The 20,575-nt window shown below is 37.2% G+C and overlaps 1 protein-coding gene across 1 annotated transcript in view; it reads right to left on the bottom strand.

Annotated features, from left to right (window-relative positions):
* Positions 1 to 20,575, bottom strand: part of APPBP2 (amyloid beta precursor protein binding protein 2) — a 52,916-nt gene that overhangs the window by 15,877 nt on the left and 16,464 nt on the right. Inside the window, exons 2-5 of the mRNA XM_039255991.1 lie at positions 15,919 to 16,007; positions 13,347 to 13,498; positions 10,731 to 10,854; positions 4,204 to 4,372 (exon numbers count right to left, since the gene is read on the bottom strand). Of these exons, the coding sequence (XP_039111922.1) occupies positions 4,204 to 4,372; positions 10,731 to 10,854; positions 13,347 to 13,498; positions 15,919 to 16,007 (534 nt within the window). The remainder of the gene's footprint in view (positions 1 to 4,203; positions 4,373 to 10,730; positions 10,855 to 13,346; positions 13,499 to 15,918; positions 16,008 to 20,575) is intronic.

Raw genomic sequence — 20,575 nt, 5'->3', positions numbered from 1 at the left:
AAGAATAGATTTCCTTTGTAAGCTTTCTTCTCTTCCATTCCACCTAAAAGATTCAGAAGCAATTTTTATATAAAAGTGAAATGTATGTGATTTAGGTCAAAATAACTTGTTTTGTTAAGACACTAAACAAGCAGATGTTGTTCCAGAGTAATAAGTTAAAATCCTTCAAACTGTAGTGGACTGCAATACTGCTTTAAAATATTTACTGCTCCTGGGGCGCCTGGGTGGCTTAGTCACTTAAGCATCTGACTCTTGGCTTCAGCTCAGGTCATCTCACGGTTCATGAGCTTGTGCTCTGCACTGACAGCCTGGAGCCTGCTTGGGAATGTCTCTCTCTGCCGCCCATCTGCTCTGTCTCTTAAATTAAAAAAATCTTATTACATTAATTATTAAACTTATTAATAATAAACTTATAAAAACTTATTAACAAATTAAAATATTTACTGCTCCTATTTGGGAAAGGATATACTTCCTTTCTACATTAAAGATGAGCATGGTCGGGCATCATGTTGGCAATTTAAGACCAAAAGGTGGTGGGGTGGAGTCATTATTCTTGCTCCAACTCCAAATTAACATGTGATGTTGAATATGTGACTCATTAAACAGTCACACCATTATTGATTAATGATATCTATTATGGGTACAGGATATTTCTACCCATGCAATATATTTCTGATCTTAGTCTACAGACATGACGACATCAAACAAGCCCTATTTAGCAGTGTGGCTGGCCCTGTTGATTGCTTGTCATTCCTTCCTTCAGCTCTTTCCTGTTTAATAAACCTAATTTCATCGAGGAAAAAAAAAAGATATCCATGGTCATATGATTTCCTCTGGCCAACTGAAAAACTAATTAAAAAATGATAAGTATGATTTCTGGGGAAAAGCTCTAAGACCAAGTAATACTTCCTCATGATGTTCTTGCCTCTGCTCTAAGGCTGGTAATGTTCTAGATAGAGGATGCTCACCACATGGTTTTGATCAAAATGTAAACAGAATATTAAGCAGAGCCGTAGGCATCCCAAGACAGGATGTAGCATGAGCAAGAAAAACTTATTTTTCCATGTCACTGCTATTTTGGGGCTTATATTACCTCAACATAGTTGAGGCCATGCTAATATCAAAATATGATGACAATTCATTAAACTATACCCTCAATATTTGCATACTTTTCTGTAGTTATCAATGACAAACTGATCTATACTTAAAAGAATAAGCTATCTGGGGTACCTGACTGGCTCAGTTGATAGAGCATGTGACTCTTGATTTTGGGGTGGTGAGTTCAAGCCCCACACTGGGCATAGAGCTTACTTTAAAAAAAACTATCAAAATTCTTCAAGAAACATCTATAGCCTTAAACATTCCTCATGAATGTGATGAGCACTGCAAAGACCATGAATAAAAAACAGTATAACCTAATCTAAACAGAGACAGAAAATAACTGTCAATTAAATAGTAACTGCCTAGTAAAGAAAAGTGGAAACTGGTAAATAAAAGGCATTTTTGTTCCACTGAATACACTGGTGGGTCTGGACATGTTAAGATATCGGTGGAACTGGGTATGAAGCAAAGAATGGCAAGATATGAATCACTCTATGTAACAGAAAGAAGACTGCAGAGTTCCCGGGGGCAGTATGAACAACAGGAATGAAAAGAGGAATCAGAGGTGGCTAAGATGAGTTCCGATGCAGAGATATAAAAAGCTGGTGGGGCACCTGAAGAACTTTAAGAGTAGGTACCTCTTGGGGCACCTGAGTGGCTCAGTCGGATAAGCATCCGACTTCGGCTCAGGTCATGATCTCACAGTTTGTGGGTTCGAGCCCCACGTCGGGCTCTGTGCTGACAGCCAGCTCAGAGCCTGGAGCCTGTTTCAGATTCTGTGTCTCCCTCTCTCTCTGACCCTCCCCTGCTCATGCTGTCTCTTTCTCAGAAATAAATAAAACATGAGACAGCATGAGCAGGGGAGGGTCAGAGAGAGAGGGAGACACAGAATCTGAAACAGGCTCCAGGCTCTGAGCTGGCTGTCAGCACAGAGCCCGACGTGGGGCTCGAACCCACAAACTGTGAGATCATGACCTGAGCCGAAGTCGGACGCTTACTGACTTAGGCATTCAGGCGTCCCCACCTTTTTTTTATTTTTAAAAAATGTTTATTCATTTTTTGAGAGGAGGAGAGTGGGAAAGTGAGAAAGGCAGAGAGAGAAAGGCAGAAAGAGAGGCAGACAGAACCTGAAGCAGGCTCTAGGCTCTGAGCTATCAGCATGGAGCCTGACATGTGGCTTGAACTCATGAACCATGAAATCATGACTTGAGCTGATGTCAGACGCTTAACCAACTGAACTACCCAGATGCCCCTCTTTTTTGTTAAGTAGGCTTCACACCCAGCTTGTAACACAATCCCAGGCTTGCATTCGTGTCCCTGAGATCAAGACCTGAGCTGAGGGGTGCCTGGGTGGCTCAGCTGGTTAAATATCAGACTTGATTTTGGCTGAGGTTATGATCTCAGGGTTGGTGAGATGGAGCCTCGCGTTGGGCTCTGTGCTGGAGCCTTCTTGGGATTCTCTTTCTCCTTCTCTCCCCCTCCTCCACTTGTGGGAGCATGTGTGCACAATCTCTCAAAATAAATAAACTTGGGGAAAAAAAAAAGACCTGAGCTGAGATCACGAGTTGGATGACTAACTGAATGAGCCACCCAGGTGCCCCTTAAGGTAGGCATTTCTAATACTCAAACTGTTGTTAGAGATCTCTCTCTCATTTCCAGTAAAGTCAGCTATCTACACAAAGGGCTTCCGTGAATGGGGTTTTTTGTTCTTGGTGTGTGAAATGTAAGAAAGAGGCCAAATTCTATATTTGGGTTGAGAAGCTACGGAACAATCATTGCATAGAAGGGGCAGCAAAACAATCCATCAACAGAACCAATTCAGCAGACCCAGGATTCATCATCAAATGTAACCAGAAAAACATCCATAAGCCCCCCTAAGAAATTTGCAGGCATGTTGATAAAGGTTTTAGATTTTTACAGGTGGGTTTGATGTCTTCTTACATGGATATGAATAGCAGGATGACCCTAGCATCAGGGTTGCATACAACTGTATAATCATTCTAGAGTTTTCTAGCTTTATCTCCAATTGTAATTTTCCTTCATGAAAAATATGGAATATTTAATGAGGCAAAAATCAAGATAGGGAGAATTACAAAACATGAAAGCTAAATGACAGTTATGTGGCAGCATAACATAGTTATGAAATCCTTCCATAAATAAAGCAACTAAGTAAAGGAGTTAAAAAGACAGATCGCTTCTCAACTACATATTCATTAGCACTGAAGCATTAATTTAATAGTATAAAGACAGGAGAGAAGTTACCTTTCTTATAAGGCAGAAGAAGGAGAAAAACAATGCAATAAAGCGTAATAAATAAAATCTAGCTTCCATTAAAATGAATGTCTTCAAGTTATGAGAATTCAGAGCTGCATATCTATTACAGGTTCATTTGACAGAGCATGCCCATCAAAATAATTTAGATAGCAATACATTTGGTCAAATTAAAAACAAAAATAGGCCATAAATCATACATGTGTATGTTTAAATTACATCTCACAGAGTACTTTTCGTCTCATTTTAAATACTCCATTGCAAATGTGTACTGCTTTAAGTAAATCCGATATGTAAAAATATGATCTATTAAAACAAATACAAGACTTATGATTTATCCTTTAAAATTTATTTATTTTATTATTTATTTTTATGTTTTAAATAAATTTTATTTTTTTAAGTAATCTCTACACCCAATGTGGGGCTCAACCTTACAAACCCTGAGATCAAGAGTCACAAGCTCTACCAACTGAGGCAGCCAGGCACCCCCATCTTTTTTTTTACTTTGAAGTACAGTTGACATGCAACATTATAGTAGATTCAGGATACAATGCAATAATTTGACAATTTTATAAATTATGCTATGTTCACCATAGTAAGTATAGTTCCATCTGTCACCATACATTACAATATCACTGACTACAGTCCCATGACTTATTTATTTTGTAACTGGATGTTCTGTATCTCTTAATATCCCTCACCTATTTTGCCCATACCCCCACCCCATAACTACTAGTTTGTTCTTTCTTTTTTTGTTTCTCTGTTTGTTTTGATTTTATCCTGTTTATAGCCATTTGCTGATCACAATGAAATGCACTTCAAAATACTCACCTCATCATAGTGACTTTTTGCAAACAGTAGTGCACACAGTTCTCCATACAGTGCAGCTTTGTTTGCTTGCTGGCCATGTTTTGAGAGTTTATCCATATATGTCTGAGCTAACTTAAACGTTTCTTCACCCAAGTGATACTTGCAGTTTCCATTTCGCACGTGAAGCAACCTGCAAAAGCAGAAATAACATTCCTCTATTTTTGATATTTCTAGCATGGTCCTCTCACAGATCACTACTTAATACTACTCAAATGAGTTAAGGAAACTAGATGCAAGAAGTACAGCAGCACTGGAAAATAACTGTCTGGCCCAAACCAGGACTGACTAAAGCACATAAAGTGTTGTCTCTTCCCAGAATACTACCCATGGTTAATCTCACCCAACTCTGATTCTTTTTCTTCTTTATTTTGTATATTTTGTGTACTCAGTATGTGCTACACCTAACCTTTAACTTTTTTTGTTCCAAATCCAAAAGTAATGCAGTCTCATTATAAAAAAATCAGAAAACAATGAAAAAATAAGACCAACATGAAATACTATTACCTACCATTACTTTCTTTTTTTTCTAGTCCATTTGTGCAACATTTGATCAGTAACTTACTTTATCTCATGTTGCTTCATAAATGTTCATTTTTATTATCTTTCCAGTAAGGTAAGTTGACTGAAAACAGTGGTATTGTCACCTATTTCTCTCATAACCTTTATCTTCTATGGTGGAAAAATAGAGAGTTCTTTACACAAAGCAACTGTAAAACCACGTACAGTATCTAATGATATGTAAGAGTAGCAAAATGCGTCCAGTCAGACTGTGATACCAACAGACTATATACACCTGTATAGACTATGCAAGACAGAACAGTGAGGACCTGACATATATTTATGTATATATTATAATGCTGGCTAGAACTTTATGTGCATGTATCATGCCACTACAATCTTCTGAAATTGCTCAGCCCTGAGAGGGAGCAGGGTGTAAAAATCATTTAAAAGAAACTAAGTATGGAAAATCTGGCAAGAATTCTTCAGAAATATAAAAACCAGATATTTAAAATGTATTTTTTCAATCTACACCAAAAGTGAAAGAAAGATCAATGACCCAGGATGAGAGCTGTCTAACAATTTTCTAATCTCTATCATTTCTTTGTACAGCCAGGGAAAACAGATGGAATAATTTCAAATTAACAAAAATAACTCAATAAGGTAGCAAACATACAATGCCAGTGTGCATCCTTCTGACATTCTCCATACAGCTATCTGCTTTTAGAAAAGACTAAAACCCTCAAGCAAAATAATAAACTAAGGTTAACTAAAAATTCTAAATTTTTTATAACACCAAATTTCAACTTAAAGTGTAGTAATTTTCAGGCTTTTCTAGAATGGTGAATTGAATGGATTTATATTTTTAAGCAGAAGTGTAAAAGTATAAAAATGCATGTTTTTGTATACATTTCAAATAAAAAAAATTTTTCAATGTTTTATTTTTGAGAGAGAGCGAGAGCATGAGTGGGGAAGGGACAAAGAGGAAGGACAGAGAATCTGAAGAGCTCCAGGCTCTGTGCTGACAGCAGAGCTCCCAACGCAGGGCTCAAACCCACGGACTGTAAGATCATGATCCAAGCCGAAGTCAGACACTTAACTGACTGAGTCACCCAGCCACCCTGGTATACAGAAAATTTTTAAAGTGAAAGTTAGTGTACTGATATAGAACAAAGAGACAACGTCACTTGACTGCCAAATTGCTGATCTAATGGCCAAGTCGTGTGCAATGATCTCTGTCACAATGGAAACCACACACAGGAAAACAGAACTGAAATCTAGTAAAGAATTACTGGAAAAAGAAATACAGTAGTTCAGATGATAAAGTTTTGAGAGACTCTTACAGTCAATTATTGACTGAACACCTAATATGTGCCAGTCATTTTTTTTTTTTAATGTTTTTTTTTTTTTATTTATTTCTAGGAGAGAGAGAGAGAGAGAGACAGCATGAGCAGGGGAGGGTCAGAGAGAGAGGGAATCACAGACTCTGAAACAGGCTCCAGGCTCTGGGCTGGCAGTCAGCACAGAGCCCGACGCAGGGCTCGAACCCACGAACCGCGAGATCATGACCTAAGCGAAAGTCGGACGCTTAACCGACTATGCCACCCAGGCGCCCCATGTGCCAGTCATTTTTCTAAGTGAAAGGGATATAGTGGTAAATGAGACTCTAAGAAGCTTTACTCTAGGGGAAAGGAGTATAGGATAGGTAGGCAAACATACCAAAAAGTAAGGCTTTTATTTAAAAATAAATGCAGGGTGCCTGGGTGGCTCAGTCAGGTAAGCATTCAATTCTTGATTTCAGCGCAAGTCATGATCTCATGGTTCTGAGAGCTCAAGTCTTGCATCAGGCTCTCTGCTTGGGATTCTCTCCCTCCCTCTCTATGCGTTTCTCCCTCAAAATAAACAAATAAACTTAAAAAAATATAAATGCTATCAATCTTATAAAAATAAGGCAATATGTTCAGGAGCTGCTTCTTCTTCTTTTTTTTTTTTTTTAAAGATTTATTTTTGGGGCACCTGGGTGGCTCAATCAGTTAAGTATCCAACTCCTGATTTCATCTCAGATCATGATTCCAGGGCCATGTGATTGAGCCTACACTCAGCGTGGAGTCTGCTTGAGATTCTCTCTCAATCTCCACCCCGACACCTCTCTTCCACTCACTCTTACTCTCTCTCAAATTAAAAAAAATATATATATATTAAAAAATATATATATTTTAAGGAATCTCTGAATCTAGGTGCCTGGGTGGCTCAGTTGGTTGGGGATCTGATTTCAGCTCAGGTCATGATCTCGCAGTTCATGAGTTTGAGCCCTGTGTTGGGCTCTGCGCTGACAGCAAGAAGCCTGCTTGGAATTCTCTCTCCTCATATCTCTGCCACTCCCCTGCTCACACACACACTCTCTCTCAAGATAAATAAACATTAAAAACAAAACAAGAAATCTCTATATCCAATGTGGGGCTCCAACTCGCAACCCTAAGATCAAGAGTCATGCTCTACTGACTGAGCCAGCCAGGTGCCCCATGATCAGAAACTTCTTAAAGGAGGTTCTCAGGCTAGACAGGGAAGGATTCTCTTGAGAAGGTTAACATTTGAGTTGATAACCTAAATGTAGAAGAAACAATCATGTGAAGGTCTGCGAGGAAGCATGTTTCACACAGAAGGAATAACAAGTGCAAAAGCCCTGCGAAAGGGAAAAAAAATCTGGCATAATCAAAGAACAGACAGAAGACCAACATGTCTGAGGTATTACGAATAAAGGATTATGTAAAAAGAGATGAGAAAACAGGGGTGTCTGGGTGGCTCAGTTGGTTAAGAATCCAACTCAATCTCACCTCAGGTCATGATCTCAGTTTGGGAGATCAAGCCCTGAGTGGGACTCTGTGCTGACAGTGTGGAGGCTGCTTGGGATTCTCTCTCTCCCTTTCTCTCTGCCCCTCCCTCCCTTCTCTCTTCCATCCTTTCAAAATAAACAAGCAAAAAAAGAGAGAGAGAGGCGTCTGGGTGGCTCAGTTGATTGAATGTCCGACTTCGGCTCAAGTCATGATTTCATGGTCCATGGGTTTGAGCCCCAAGTCAAGGTCTGTGCTGACAGATCGGACCCGGGAGCCTGCTTTGGATTCTGTGTTTCCATCTCTCTCTGCTCCTCCCTGCTCATGCTCTCTCTCTCTTTCTAAAATAAATAAAACATTAAAAATTAAAAGAAAAAAAAGAGAAATGAGAAAGCAGAGATAAGAAAGATTTAATAGGGCCTTGCTAGGTCAGGGTAAGGAGTTTTGGCTGTAATAGTGAGATTTGATTTATGCTCTAGAATAATGCTAATAGAATCTCCTGAAATGTTCTATATCTGTTCTGCTCAATCTGGTAGCCACCAGCCACAAGTGTCTACTGAGTATCTGAAATGTGCCTAATGTGACTGAGGACTGATTTTAAACTTTAATTAATTTAAACAAGTCATATATGGTTAATGACTCCATACTGGATAGTGCAACTCTAGAAAGACTGCTCTGGCTACAGTGTGCAAGATGGATTATAATAAAGCCAAGAGCGAAAGCAAGACAACCAGGACAGAAGGTATTACAACAGTCCGCCCCTCCTCCCCCCACCAAAAAGACCTTGAAAAATAGTGGGGGAGATGGAGGGAGGCAAACCATGAGAGACTCTTGAATGCTGAGAACAAACTGAGGACTGATGAGGGTGGGGACGGGGAAGGGGGGTGATGGGCATGGGGAAGGGCACTTGTGGGGATGAGCACTGGGTGTTATATGGAAACCAACTTCACAATAAACTATTAAAAAAAAAAAAGACCTTGAGAAAAAAGGACAGGTATTAGAGATACAGAGTTGACAGTTATCCAAATGGTTCAATGAGGAAAAGGTTAAACTCAGCATAGACTGTAAATTTACAGAATGAACAGTATTCACCTCTCATGTCTACAATACTAAAAATTGCATTTCCAACAAGATTCACTGTAGACATTCCCCCTAAAAATAAATTTCTAGAAATTATTTAATAGGGGTACCTGGGTGGCTCAGTCAGTTAAGCGTCTGACTTTGGCTCAGGTCATGATCTCCCAGTTTGTGGGTTCGAGCCCCGCGTCGGGCTCTGTGCTGACAGCTAGCTCAGAGCCTGGAGCGAGTCTGTTTCAGATTCTGTATCTCCCTCTCTCTCTGAACCTCCTCTGCTCATACTGTCTCTCTCTCAGAAATAAACAAAACATTTAAAAAAATTAAAAAAAAAAAAGAAATTATTTAATAATTGGCATATGATGGGATAGCAAACTAAATATTTTAAGCCAGAAATGCACAGCTTGATATTTTCTCCAGTTCCTGCTGGGTGCCTATTGAAACAAAAGTACAAATTAAACATATGGAGACTCTTCAGGGTCTTGTATGTCCATCTGGGCTGACAGAGCAGGATGAAGGATCCAAGAAACTTATAGATCCAACTGAGGATCTAATTTTGCCTCAATATACTCAGTCTAATGAAAAGGCAGGTTTTCAAGGTTCTCCAAATGTGGTTCTAGAATGTAAGTATTGAATTTTATTTAATCATTTAAAAAAATATTTTATTTTTAAGGCCAGTTTTAGGTTCACAGTAAAACTGAGAAGGTACAGATTTCTCATATACCCTCTTTCCCATAGTATGTTATTCTTTTTTAATGTTTTGTTTTTGAGAGAGGGTGCACCAGCAGGGGAGGGGCAGAGACAGAGGGACAGAAGATCAGAAACAGGCTTTGCACTGATAGCAGCGAGGCCGAAGCAGGGTTCAAATTCATGAACTGTGAGGTCATGACCTAAGCTGAAGTCAGACACTCAACTGACTGAGCCACTCAGGCACCCCTCCCATAGTATGTTATTTTTATGAGAAAATACATTTGCATCTACTTGTTCAACAGCTATTGTCAAAAGCAATTACTATTTAACTGATTAACCTATTCACTGTTTGAAAGGAAAATATGTAAGTTTAGAAGTTATTAGCTTATGAATATATTCACTTTAAGACTGAGCAAGATGGGGCACCTGGGTGGCTCAGTTGAGTGCCTGACTCTTGATTTTGGCTCATATGATCTCATGGTTCCTGAGTTCAAGCCCCATATGGGGCTCTCTGTATCAGCACAGAGCCCACTTCAGATCCTATCTCCCTCTCTCTCTGCTCCTCCCCTGCTCCCATATGCATGGGCTCTAGCTCTCTCAAAAATAAATAAACATAAAAAAATGTCAAATCAAATCTGGGGAAAGAAAACTTACATGAAAATAGCTATAACTAAATGTTACATAGAAAAACAAAGAGTAAAAAAGAACAGTTACTTCTAGACTAGCCTGCCTTTCCTTTAAGTACATCTGTTTAAAAAAATGTACGTTTAAGAAAATTTATATATAAAATACTAATCTTATTACACAATTCTAGAAATGCAAATAGGAGTAAAAAAATAAACACCCAAGAGAAACATGTTTTTATTTTCCCAGCATCCAGTGCCTAGCACAATTCTGGGTACGCTGAGGCATTCAATAAATAAATGTTGAGTGAATGAATGCACAGGCTCTGTGACATAGCAAAAACATACATATAACAGGGGCACATGGGTGGCTCAGTCAGTTAAGTGTCTGACTTTGGCTCAGGTCATCATCTCATGGTTTTGAGTTTGAGCTGAATTGAGCTCTCTACTGTCAGCACAGAGCCTGCTTCAGATCCTCTGTCTCCCCTTCTCTCTGCCTTTCCCCACTCTCATGCTCTCTTTCTTAAAAACAAACATAAAAATACTTATATACATAAAATATACAGTCTGGTTCATAATATTCAAATTTAAACTAAGATGCCTATAGCAAGTTAACTGTATTTTGGTGACCAGAGATAGGAAGCCAGACTAACGAAACTATGACATATAAATATCACCTCCGAGGTTTATTCAGCTGTTGGAAGTATACTTATACAAGCTAAAACTATAAAAGCCACTAAGGACCATTACAGTAGGATCTGCTCCAACTTACCTCACACAACATTCTACTGCACGAAACCAATGAAGCATCTCATCATGTAGAGTACACAACTGAAGGCAGGACAGAAAAACTTTCTCAGCATCACTGTACCAGCCTGCATCTGAAAGAAAGCCACCTAAAGAACAAGAAAACCAGTAACTTTAAATAATTTTAGATAATTTAATACTTTTTAAAAAAATTTTATAAATCACTTGAAAGCTAAAATGACATGCTTACAATTAGTATTATCTAAAACAAAAATACCCATAATATTAAAGTCCTGTGTTTAGCCCAAAACAAAGACACTGTGAAGCAAAAAACAAAACAAAACAAAAACTTTCAAACTAGGGGAACTAGATCAAAGTTGAGATCTTGAATAAGGAGTTAAGAGTTTTAACTCTCTAAAAATACTCCATAGCCTAAGAATTGACATTTTCCAGTTAATTAGCCATATAGTTCAATGATCCTAACATTCTCAGTCTCTTTATACCCAATCTCAAAGAACATCTCAATAAAGCTATTATTAAAAACAATTGTCTCCATCAGTATATACTTTTGGTATGAAGTTTTTCCACTGTTGTGGTAATTTTAGGATCAAGACCAATAACTATGAGTTCTACCTCCAAGATATTCCTTCAATCTGGCTCATTATAGTAGCCAGACATTGGTATAAATGTTTGTGGAGTTGACAGAGGACCTCAATGAACGCTAAAAGCTTTCTGCCTTTCACTTTTGTTGATACTGAGATTGTTCTCCTACATATTTTTACATAATCATCTTGGACCAAAGGGATGTCAACCTTAACATTCATCAAGATCATAGATACTCTTTTGTTAGTGACATTCCTTGGTGACGATTCTTAGTTGCAGTTTATATTCCACGGGACTACCCAAGGATAAATTTCTTTTCAGGAAAAATGTTCTGAAGTTCTTCCAGCAAACAGTCAATGACCACTGCAAAGAATTATTCTAAGATTAAAAGAAACAATCATGAAAATTTGCTGGCAAAGAAAGTGTATGTGCATGTGTAAGAGAGCTAAAATATGCATGTGCACACATTACTGTTGGAAGTTAAAAATGAAAGGTAGTCTGTGTTGATGGAACAGTCATGTATCTTGATGGTAATGACAGTTCTATGAGCCTTTACACAGAATCAACTGCATAGAAACACACACAGGAGTACATGTAAAAACTTAAATATCCAATAAGGTCTGTAGCCTAGTCAACAGTATTAAACTTGGGGGTGCCTGGGCAGCTCAGCTGGTTAAGCGTCTGACTTCGGCTCAGGTCATGATTTCACCGTTCGTGAGTTCGAGCCCTACATCAGGCTCTGTGCTAGAGCCTGCTTCAGATTCTGTGTCTCCCTCTCTCTGCCCCTCCCCCACTCAACCGTGTGTGTGTGTGTGTGTGTGTGTGTGTGTGTGTGTGTGTATGCGCGCGTGTGTATGTAATAGCACCCCCCCCCAAAAATAGTTAATTCCCAGTTTTGATACTGTCTGAGAATCTATAATTATTTAAAAAATTTTTAAAAAGTGAAAAGAAGGGTAAGCAACAATTTTAATAAGTAGTTGCCTGAAACATACTTATGTCTGTAGATTTGTAAAAAACATATAAAATGTTAAGCAGGGTCGCCTGGGTGGCTCAGTCATTTAAGCATCCACCTCTTGATTCAGCTCAGGTTATGATCTCACGGTTCATGGGCTCAAGCCCCATGTCAGGCTCTGTGCTGACAGAACAGAGCCTGCTTGGGATTCTTTCTCTTCATCTCTTTCTGCCCTGCCCCCATTCACATTTTCTGCGTTTCTCAAAACAAACATTAAAAAAAAATTCTTTTTAATATTTATTGTTTATTAATTACTTTTGAGAGAGAGAGAAAGAGAGCACAAGTGGGAGAGGCAGAGAAAGAGGGGAACACAGAATCCAAAGCAGGCTCCAGGGTCCGAGCTGTCAGCAAAGCGGGGCTCAAACTCACAAATGTGATACCATGACTTGAGCCAAAGTTGGCTGCTTAACTGACTGAGCCACCCAGGCACCCCCAAATAAACATTTTTTTAAAATGTTACACAAAAACAATATTTTTCTCTACATATAACACACAAAACCTCCCCAGACTCCTTCCCCCTGTATGTTTCAGTATTCTCATAACATCCCATCAGGAAATACAGGATTACCCTCATTTTAGAGACTGAAAAACTGAGGCCCCAAAAGGATTAAGTCTCATGTTACAGCAGAGGGTAAGCTGGTGAAAGAGGCTGGTGGCAGCAGGACATGTTAGCAAAATATGTGGTAAGGAATCTATAGATGCAGGATTCTAGACTTTTAGTACGCTACCAGCTATGTGACTTGAGCAAGTTACTTAACTTTTCTGAACCTTTCTTCATTTGTAAAGTGCCATTAATACCATCACATCACTGGAATGTTATGAGGATTTGTAAAAGGTAACATTTAAATTCCTACGTTAGTGTTTGGCACAAAGTTAACATTCAGTAAATCACATGTAATTTTTCTGATGTTTTTCTCATATCCTTCTTATGTAGACTTTGGGAATGTTCTGGTGGAATCCTTTATCATTAGTAGGTTTAATGAGTTATGTCCTAAGATGAAACACTTCTATTTTACTATTACTTACCTAAAACAAAGCCAACCTGAATGGCCTTTTCTTTTACTGCAGCATCTGATTCTGCTATGTAAGAGCACCGCCTACTGAATGAGTAGGCCAAGACTGAAGCAACTTTCACACCATGATCCATCAAAGCCTGGAAACAATGATGAAGCAAATGTCTGGAAGAGAAAAAAATATTATTTTATAAAGATTAACATATTTTACAGTTTTGGAAAGTGCTGGCTTGCCTTTTATATATTTTTTTAAAGTTTATTTGAGGGAGAAAGAGAGAGAATGCATGTACATGGGTGTGCACATGTATGTGCAAGCAAGCATGGGAGGGGCAGAGAAAGAATCCCAAGCAGGCTTGAACTCGCGAACTGTGCAATCATGACCTAAGCCAAAATCAAGAATTGTACACTTAACTGACTGAGCCACCCAGGTGTCCATTAGCTTGCTTTTTAAAAAATAACAGTACCATTATTTTCCAAGATGGAATAAGATTAAAAAAAAACTTTCTGCCTTATGAATTAGGAGTCCATAATAATCCACAATTTAGCTCAATATTTTTATTTAGTAGATAACAGAGTGATCCTGTGTGTGTTAACAAATGGCAATAAAGAATAATAGTAACTTTTTCTTTTTTAAAAATTATTTGAGAGAGAGAAAGAACAGGAGCAGGGGAGAGAAACAGAATTCTAAGCAGGCTCCATACTCAGCATGGAGCCTGATGGGAACTCGATCACACAACCCTGAGATCACGACCTGAGCTGAAATCAAGAGTCAGATGCTCAACCAACTGAGCCAGGTGCCCTTAAAACTAACTTTAAAAAACCAAATAATCTTCTAATTCAACAATAACCCAATTTAAAAATGGGAAATGGATTTGAATAGAGATTTCTCCAAAGAAAATATACAAATGACCAAGAAGTACAAGAAAAGATGCTTCAACATCATTAGTCATTAGGGACATGCAAACCAAAATCACAGTGAGATACCACTTCACACCCACTAGGATGTAATCATTACTCTAAAAAAGTGATGGCAAAAATATGTAAAAATTGGAACTCTCACACATTGATGGTAGGAACATAAAATTATATACCTACTACGGAAAATAGTTAAGAGGTTACTAAAAAAGTCAAACATAGGATTATCATATGTATACACCCATATTATATATACAATTGAAAACATATGCCCACACAAAATCTTGTCCATAAACGTTCACAGCAGCATTATCATAATAACCAAACAGCCAAAATGTTCACCAACAGATGACCAGATAAATAAAACATAGTATATTCATACAATAGAAAATTATTCAGCCATAAAAGGAAAGTACTGATACAAGCAACAACATGAATAAACCTTCAAAACATTATAAGTAAAAGAAGCCAGTCACAAAAGACCATGTATCATATGATTCTCTTTTCTAAAATAGGTAAATTCAGAGACAGAAAGTTGATTAATGGTAGGCTGGGGGGTAAGAGGAAACAGGAAGTGATTGTTAATGGATACGGGATTTCTTTTTGGGGTGATGAAAATGTTCTAGAATTAGATGGTGGTGATGGTTGCAAAACCTTGTGAATATACTAAAAGACACTGAATTAATTATACAATTTAAAATGGTGAATGTGGTGGTATGTGAATTATATCTTAATAAAAAACTTTTAAATAACAAAATTGTAAATAACAGAATCACTGCTTTGGATAAAGGGGAAAAAAGTCAAACTACATGCTTTTAGTTTCACAAATATATTAAACACTTACCAAGAGATTTTGACTTGGTGAATGATAACCTGAGAGATGAAAGAGAGGTATTCCGCTAAATCTTTACAATGGCTACATTTAGAATTGTATAGAGAAATTCAAATCCTAGAAAGCTAACCTTTTCTTAAAGATTGCTTTTCAAAAGTTTTGCTATAGCCTTCTTTTACCAAAATGAAGTTCTCGTTTATTTTACAGATTAATTTTAATTATTCAACTAACTAAAAAGTTTCTCTAAAGCACACAGGCCACATTTCAAAGTTACCTGTAACAGTGAAATTATGTAATTTATTGTTTATTTGTTGTTTATTATTTTATCATTCTTCTCTAAAATATAAAGGCCATGAGGAAGAGATGTTGTAGAACTTATTCACAGCATCAGCATCTTGAATAGTACCTGATACATACTGGGCATTGAACAAGTATATACTTAATTAATTTATTAAACAAATGAAACAATTTGGCAATATTCATATTAGAAATTAGCAGTATTTTATAAAACTATATTCTCATTTTCCTGGAAGTGTGGGCTAGGAAAAAGAAATAGTATTTAAAGCAAATTTCATGAACACCAAAGCGAATAGCAAAGATAATCAAAGGCTGTGTCGTCTACACTTGTATGTGGCTCCATTACATGTAACAGCCACAATGGGTAAGACGAATTCAAACTCCTTTTCTTGAACACAAAAAGCAAGGTGTTATTGATAGTTTCACAATAATAATAATAATGGGTAGGTACTTAATGTCACTGAATTGTACACTTAAAAAGTTACAATGATACAATTTAGGTTATTTATAGTTCACTACAATTTTTAAAAAGGGAATTTACCTTTTATCCAAAGCTCTCAATACTTTAGCAAAAACTTCCAATTCACAAAATTCACTGCCCAGTTGACATAAGCGTCCCTGTTGGTAAAGCTGAAATGAAAAATGAAAAAGGTAATTAAAATTTTTAATTTAATTTTACTTTTACTTTAATTATACTTCTAGATATAATTTGATGGACTTAATATTTAATGAATTTAATGGGTAATACTCAAAGTCAGTACAATTCCACAGCAATACTAAATTAACAAATTTCTACAATTCATACATTTTAATAGTTGTATATAAAGTTAAAAATTAACATTTACAAATTAATATCTGATACATGTTAAATACTACAAAGTACTATATACTTAAGTTATATTCAAGAAACTTTAGCGCCTGGGTGGCTTAGTCGGTTAAGCGTCCGACTTTCGCTTAGGTCATGATCTCGCAGTTCGTGGGTTCGAGCCCCGCGTGGGGCTCTGTGCTGCCAGCTCAGAGCCTGGAGCCTGTTTCGGTCTGTGACTCCCTCTCTCTCTCTGACCCTCCCCTGCTAGCGCTGTCTCTCACTCTCTCTCCTAGAAATAAATTAAAAAAAAAAAAAGAAACTTTAAAATTAACAGATCATGTCTCAAGTAATCCAGGAATGGGGGGGGGAAGGGGGTGCCTGGCTGGCTCAGTCAGTAGAGCATGCAACTTTTGATTTCAGAGTTGTGAGTTCAGGCCCCATATTGGGTAGAAAAACTGCTTAAAAATAAAATATTTAAGAAATAATAATGAAATAATCCAGGATGAAAAAAATAAATCATTTTTATAATAAAATAATCCAAGATGGCAGGATTTCTAATCATGTCACAATCACTTATTCACTTTGCCAGACTTTTTAGAACTTCTTTTAAAAGTAACATTTTAGGGGACTCCTGCGTGACTCAGTTGGTTAAGCATCTGACTTCAGCTCAGGTCATGATCTCACGGCTCTTGAGTTCAAGCCCTGAGTCGGCTCTGTGCTGACAGCGCAGAGCCTGGAGCCTACTTCACATTCTGTGTCTCCCTCTCTCTCTGCCCCTTCCCTGCTAGTGCTCTGTCTTTCTCTTAAGAATAAATTTTTTTAAACATTTAAAAAAATTTTTTAACAAAAAAAAATTTTAACTGTGTTCCAATAATACATGCACATGTATTAAATGGTTAAAAAGAGACAAATACTACTGTCCCTCTTTCTCCCACTCCAGCTTCACCAAATGCTTTGAACTTATATATGCTATGTAAATACAGTGCCTTAGAAGGCTGGAATTTTATTTTGTTAAGTTACTTTATATTACATTTAACTTTTAGCTCAGTTTATAGAATATGGGTTTCAAAAAGACGACAAGATGTAGAGTTCATATGCCAAATGGGCCAGTTTACTTTGTGCTGGGAAAATATACTACAAACTCAGTCAACTAGTTCTTGGGCATAAATCACTAGTCACAATGGAAGCCAGATCAAATTATATAAGTATATTAATGCAAATCAGTAAGGACTGCTGTGAAAAATCTGTAACAACTACCTAAGGAACCACCACATGCCTAGGAAGGGGAAGCAGAAATGTTATTTTCACATAAAGTTAACACTGGTTGAATACTTATATTAACAGTAAACTTTCATAAGGAAAGATTTGGTAATATTAGAGATGATTATGTTTTCTGCTTCTGGGAATGTACACAGTAAAATTCACTATTATTAATCACTGTCATATTTACTTTGACTATTAACCAACAGAGAATAACTTGGAAAATAAAGTTGGTAATTTATGACCTACTCCCTATTTGGGAGCTTAACAATGTGGTCAGTTTTTACCTAGGGCAGAAAAATAAATGTATTTATCAAAATAAACATATATACATACTCCAAAAATGGCACAGTACAAAAAAAATCTTCACTTCTTACCAAAATAACTCATCATTAGCAAACTTAAGGCTTAGAATTTAAGATAGGAGAAATGAAAACAAGTTATACAGTCTTTTTGTATTCACCAGTCAAATAAAGACAATTAAGCTTTGTATGTTCTACAACTCATTGTATGCCTTTCTTACTAAGTAGGATTTGAAATTAAAATTCAGAAAAGTTGCTTCCTTAGTTACAATGTAAACATGGCCTTTTTAACACAAGCCCCTCCCTCTTTTACTCAGCTGTTCAATTTTTCTAGCTAAAAATGGGTTCCCATTTAAATTCTGGGAAGAGGGTAATAACCTTATTGTTTCAAATTATCCTTACCAGGTTTATAGAAAAAGTACAAACTTAGACATTCTGTGAACAGGATTTGTGGATATTGATCCAGAATAAAAATAGCATTTAGTGCTTAAAAAGATCTAATACGTGCCAGGCACTGTTCTAAGTGCTTTTCATAAGTAACTCATTATGTTCTTTCACAGATAAGGAAATTGAGCATATAAAGTTAAATAACCTGGTCAAAATCACACAATTAAAAAATGGTAAAGCACAAATCTTGTCCCAGGCAGTCTGTCCTTATATCCACGTTCTTAATAACGTACAATACACTGCCTCTTGCAGATAATCTATGAAGAAGGAAAAGTATACATAAAAAGGGTAATTTTAGTGGGGGAGATGGGGTAAAAGGGTAAGGGGCATTAAGGAATCTAATCCTGAAATCATTGTTGCATTGTATGCTAACTTGGATGTAAATTTAAAAAAAATAATAAATCTGACTTATTTCCAGGGTGCCTGGGTGGCTCAGTCAGTTAAGGTTCATGATCTCACAGTTAATGAGTTCGAACCCTGCAATGAGCTCTGTGCTAACAGCTCACAGCCTGGAGCCTGCTTCAGATTCTGTGTCTCCCTCTCTCTGCCCCTCCCCTACTCGTACTCTGTCTCTCTCTCTCAAAAATAAACAAACATTAAAAAAATGTATTTTAATTTGACTTATTTCAGTTCATTATTAAGTGTTTCATATTATATTCTGTACCCAATGAATAATGAGGCTATTTAAGAACTCTATCAACCACTTTTAGCTTTTGGTTCTTTAAGGAAAATAAGGAAAAATAGTTTATTCTTAGAAGTAGGTAAATTACCTCCCAAGAGATAGAAAAACAGACAATATAATACTGGAAAGGTATGAAGACAAACAAATCTATGGAAAAAATGCAAAGTTCAAAAGCAGACCTTAGTATGCATACAAAATTAACATATGATGAAGAAAAATATTTTTTGATCACTGAAGAAGGAGCTAACAAAGAGTTCATAAAGAGGGGTGCCTGGACAGCTCAGTATGTTGGGCATCTGACTCTAGATAAGGTCATGATCTCAGGTTCCAGGGACAGGCCCCATGTGGAGCCTGCTCAAGATTTTCTCTCTCCACCCTTCCTGTGGGTAGACGAGTGTGTGCTCTCTCTCAAAACTTTAAAAAAAAAAAAAAAAGGGAGGGGGGGAGGGGCACCTGGGTGGCTCAGCAGGTTAAGCATCAGGCTTTGGCTCAGGTCATGATCTCAGGGATTAGTGAGATCCCTCTGTCCCCTTTCTGTCCCTCCCTGGGGTTGTATGCATGCTGTCTCTCAAAAATAAACAAACACTTAAAAAAAAGAAAAAAATGGAAAAACAAAGTTAGAAGTCTCCTGATAAAATACAGCAAAAATAAATTCCAGACTTAAACAAATCACAGCAGTATTAAAAGCTACCTGGTAAACAGTGCCTTTCAAACATTATCACAAGCAAAAATCATAAAGAGATTAGGGATTACATAAAACCCTAAAATGCCCATGAATATAAAATATTATAAACAAAAATTTTAAATGCAACAAAACTGAGTAAAATATTAGTAACACACATATATAAGAATTAACATCTTTAAGACACAAAGCGATTGGGGCGCCTGGGTGGCTTAGTCAGTTAAGCGTCCGACTTTTGCTTAGGTCATGATCTCGCGGTTCATGGTTTCAAGCCCCGCGTCGGGCTCTGTGCTGACTGCCAGCTCAGAGCCTGGAGCCTGTTTCAGAGTCTGTGACTCCCTCTCTCTCTGACCCTCCCCTGCTCACGCTGTCTCTTTCTCTCTCTCCTGGAAATAAATAAAACATTAAAAAAAAAAAAAAAAGACACAAAGGGATTAAATTCTTGGTGATGTTTTAGAACAAACTAAAGTAAAAATCTTATAACATACTGAAGGAAAAACTACTTCAAGGGCAATGCAAGCCACCCCCAAACCCAGAAAACTCTTTGGGAGATAAAGATGGGGATGAAAGTCTTCCTTAACCAGAGGGATTTTTAACTGGCTGCTTTCCCAGCCAATTCAAAATCACCACAGGCTAAGACTGAACAGCTTAGTTTTGACATCAGATTAGCATACAGAATAATCTAGGCTAATTCCCGACAATAGAAACTAGGAAAGGTTTAGAAAAAAGTATAAAAGAAAGTGAGTTCAAACTATGGTTAATCTATGAAAGACACAATCTATGAAACTCATGTACCTCACTCATGTTTGAAACTGTTATCCCCTCTTTATGAGTCATTAAAGAGCAAAAATTGTCAGAAATGAAAGCATTTGTTATCAAGGAAAAATTACCATGACACATAAAATGAACAAATTTTAGAAAAGTTTGAGTAATATACGCCCACTTTTGTTTTTAAATTGTTTATCTACCATTACATATGTGTATATTTTTTCAAAAGCTGGACAATATTCAATAAGC

Source organism: Hyaena hyaena, unplaced genomic scaffold, assembly GCF_003009895.1.
Source record: "Hyaena hyaena isolate Hyena2069 unplaced genomic scaffold, ASM300989v1 scaffold_553, whole genome shotgun sequence".
Lineage (NCBI taxonomy): Eukaryota > Metazoa > Chordata > Mammalia > Carnivora > Hyaenidae > Hyaena > Hyaena hyaena.
The sequence above is the reverse complement of the archived record's forward strand: the minus strand, read 5'-3'. Positions and strand labels throughout refer to the sequence as shown.